This window comes from Condylura cristata, unplaced genomic scaffold (genome assembly GCF_000260355.1).
Source record: "Condylura cristata isolate star-nosed mole 26May11 unplaced genomic scaffold, ConCri1.0 scaffold00010, whole genome shotgun sequence".
NCBI classification, from domain to species: domain Eukaryota; kingdom Metazoa; phylum Chordata; class Mammalia; order Eulipotyphla; family Talpidae; genus Condylura; species Condylura cristata.
The window spans coordinates 26,146,921-26,150,284 of record NW_004567111.1 but is presented as its reverse complement, the minus strand read 5'-3'; the positions used below and the strand labels follow the sequence as shown (position 1 = coordinate 26,150,284).

At 34.9% G+C, this 3,364-nt stretch overlaps 1 protein-coding gene across 5 annotated transcripts in view; it reads right to left on the bottom strand.

The window, feature by feature from the left end:
* Positions 1–705: 705 nt before the first annotated feature.
* The window catches only part of PCDH9 (protocadherin 9), an 827,415-nt gene continuing 824,756 nt past the window's right edge, over positions 706–3,364 (bottom strand). For all 5 annotated transcript variants that reach the window (XM_004680105.2, XM_012723207.1, XM_012723205.1 and 2 more), the window contains one exon: positions 706–2,869. In XM_004680105.2, the coding sequence (XP_004680162.1) occupies positions 2,496–2,869 (374 nt within the window). In that variant the 3' untranslated portion in view covers positions 706–2,495. The remainder of the gene's footprint in view (positions 2,870–3,364) is intronic.

Here is a 3,364-nt window from a genome sequence, read left to right as displayed (position 1 = left end):
GGTAAGTCTGAATTATTCAGAGATAAAGGGTTGGATTTCACTCCACTCACTGACCTAAGCAGTAATCTTTCCCTCCATGTCTCCATTTCCTGAGACCTATTTCCTAGTTCTTTGAAAATCTTGAAAGTCAGGCCTAATTCTCTATCCTAAAACCCTCACAGGAATGGACACTCATTCAGTTGTTTTATAGTGAATATAAATGCCTGGCTTCTGTGTGAGTTTGTCTTACTATCCTTGACAAATTTATGAGCACATGTTCTAATTTGAAAGAAATATAGATGAAGTTTTGGTCTCTTGTTTCAAGACCTTAATCCCAGCATAGACCTCTTCTGTCTTGGGCAACTACGAAATCCATGAGTTTGTTTCATGAAATTTTATTAAAGGGACTGAGAGTCAATGAGATAACCTCACCAAGTAACTAGTACTGCCTGTTTCTGACTTGGGACTTCATATTGATGAAACATGCATGGATCTTGACTAGAACATGAAATCGTTTTCTCTATGAATTTTTCTAGAAAATGACTTCCTAGGCCATTAGAAGAATTTAACTCTAACTCAGAACAATATATTCATAACATAGGTATTAGACTCCTAACGCATCTTCCTTGATTTCTAATTAAAATACGTTTTGTCAACATAAATTTATCCATCAATTAGAGTAGAAATCATCACTTTGGATGTTAACCAAGAATTAACACACTACAATCAGGAATTCAGAACATTTATTGCAAGAGCTGAATAATTGTAAATAACGTAGAACTGGCAAAGCAGTAACAAGGATAATTGTTTAGATATTTATTCTGTCAAAGTCATCAAACACCCCTCACAAACCGACAAAAATGTACTGCAATAAGCAATGCACCCTACCCATTATTTTCCATTATACTGTGGAAAAATGTGAATTGCTATTTACAAAGTAATTTTATTTTTGGTAAGAACAAATTACTATCAGATTAGCAAACCTTTTTTTATTTTTTATTGTATTTTTAACTTTTAAACTGATGTTGAACTGTGGCATTAAGATAACTTTCACTTCTTTCAATAAAGACATTTTGTTGCATGCTATTTATTTGTTTAATCATCTGTCATGCCTTAACAAAAACCTCCTAAGAATGTTCAAATTTGGATTTGTTTTGCACGTGCAACTGAGATCTTATTAACATTAGCTGTCACTCTGTTGGTTTGACCCAAGTGACGAGATGCTGGTACCTGCCAGGCATTGACCAACTATGATAACAAACAGTTAAACAGCAATAATTAGAGATTTATCCCTTTATTTCCCCCAACTAGCCTACCTGGAGAATGTTCTGTTACATCATGAAGGCACAACACATTAAATATTTTGTGGCTATGGTCTAACACTTGTGTTACAACAACATTATTGTATATGAGGATCAACACAAATTGTCATTTCAACAAAGTTGTAGACACACATTTGCCCAATTGAAACTATTTTTGAATGGTGATCTTTTTCAATATATGCTAATTTTGATACATTAGTTTTGCATGAGTGACAAGTACAGGATATTATATCACTTTCTGAAGGATAACACATTCCCATTTCTCTTTCACTTAATGCTACTAATTAAGTGATTTTGCTTTTGCCTACTTTTAAAATAAGGATGTCAAGAAAATCGGTTCTGAATTTCCAAGCTTTTGCAGAAGTCTTTTTTATATAAAGTTTTTACTTTTTATATTTTTTTCACAGAATTCAAGCATCATAAACTATGGTAAAAGAAGCAAGATTCCAGAACCTTTTTTGAAACACAAGTGTTTGTGATCCTTTGACCAATGTGTGTCAAGACAGACTACTAATGCAGAAACACCTCACTGAAAGGCAAAACAAAAATAACAACAAAGAAGCAAATTAAGTAAAAAGGAAAGAAACAACCATAAAACACAGAATTATGTTACAACATTTTTTAGGTGAAAGCTATAAGTACACAAAAGTTGTTAATAATAACTTGCTTCTATTTACAAATACTTTAACACTGATTGACTTACAAGTGTCCACTAATGTTGTTAACAGCACAATAGGTTTAATGCTTATCTTTTAAATTTCATTTGAAGTATAATGTCAAGTATAGCAGTCCCAGCACAAATCAATGACAAAAAGAGCACAATTTTCTAACTGGATATGTTTGTCAATCACTCTAATCCATGGAACTTTCTTACTCTCCAAATGCATATTCTATTGTTTATAGCAGCAGTCCAGGGTCAAAATAAAATGCAATTTTTAAAAAAAAGGATATTTGCACAATGGAGAGATCTCTAAAGAGTTTAATTAATTCTAGTAAACAAGATCACATGGCTAGTAGAACTATCTTCTCTCTTATGTTGTAAAACATTGTATCCTCCATGGTGCTAACAGAAAGTTATGGATATCCCTGCTATAAAGGGCATAGTTGTAGAGATCTATTCAATACATAAAGCTCTGACACACACAGTATTAGCATGTCTATTTAGATTAAAGTTATTAGGTCCCATATAGCCTTTTAGAGTTGGTGCTCCTTAGGACTCTCAATAGCACCTCCTGCTTGCTTATATGACTTCAGATTTGCCAGAGGGATGTCTGTCATGTGGCTGCCATTGTTGAAATGGCCTTCATTGGAGCCATACTGCTTACGGTCATTGAACTGGTTCCTGTTGCTGTCTTCTTTCCACGCTCTGGTCAGGGTGTGCCCATTCACAAGCTTGTCCTTCTTGATCCATTCTTTCTGGGGTGCAAAGGTCGAGAGAGGAGATTTAGGGTGTTGATATGGACCCAAACCAGGAGGCATCCAGCAATTATCAGAATGACCCAAAACTAAACACTCTTGGGTGCACATCTCTGTAGCTTCCGCTAATCCTCGGGGCCCCAGAGGCCCATCTACAGATAACAAGAAACAGAGAAAATAAGAAAAGAAAGTGGTTAGAATTGTCATTTAAAATGATCTCCTTAGAGAAAAGTGCATTAGCGATCTCATTTTCTCATTAAAAGCATGTTAAGTAACTCAAAGATATTCTTCCCCTTCTTTTTAAGAGTGACACAGTCGAATTAAGATGCTTGTTGCAGAGGTAAGAATTATCTATTTTTTTTCTTATGCCTCCATTTACATCCAGAAAAATAACTAGTTAAATAGGTATTATTCAGGTACATTCATAGACAAGCAGCTATGGTTTAGTAGGTGTACCCTCATGATATATAATTTCTAATCAACCCTTCCTATAGCATCTATATTATTTTTAACTTTTAATTCCCATTAAAAGTTGATATGATATTGGACCTCCCTGGTGGCGCAGCGGGTTAAAGCACAACACTGAGAAGCTAAAGCCACTTCCGCATGAGTTCAATTCCCGACCTGCCCCGGAGGTGACCACATGG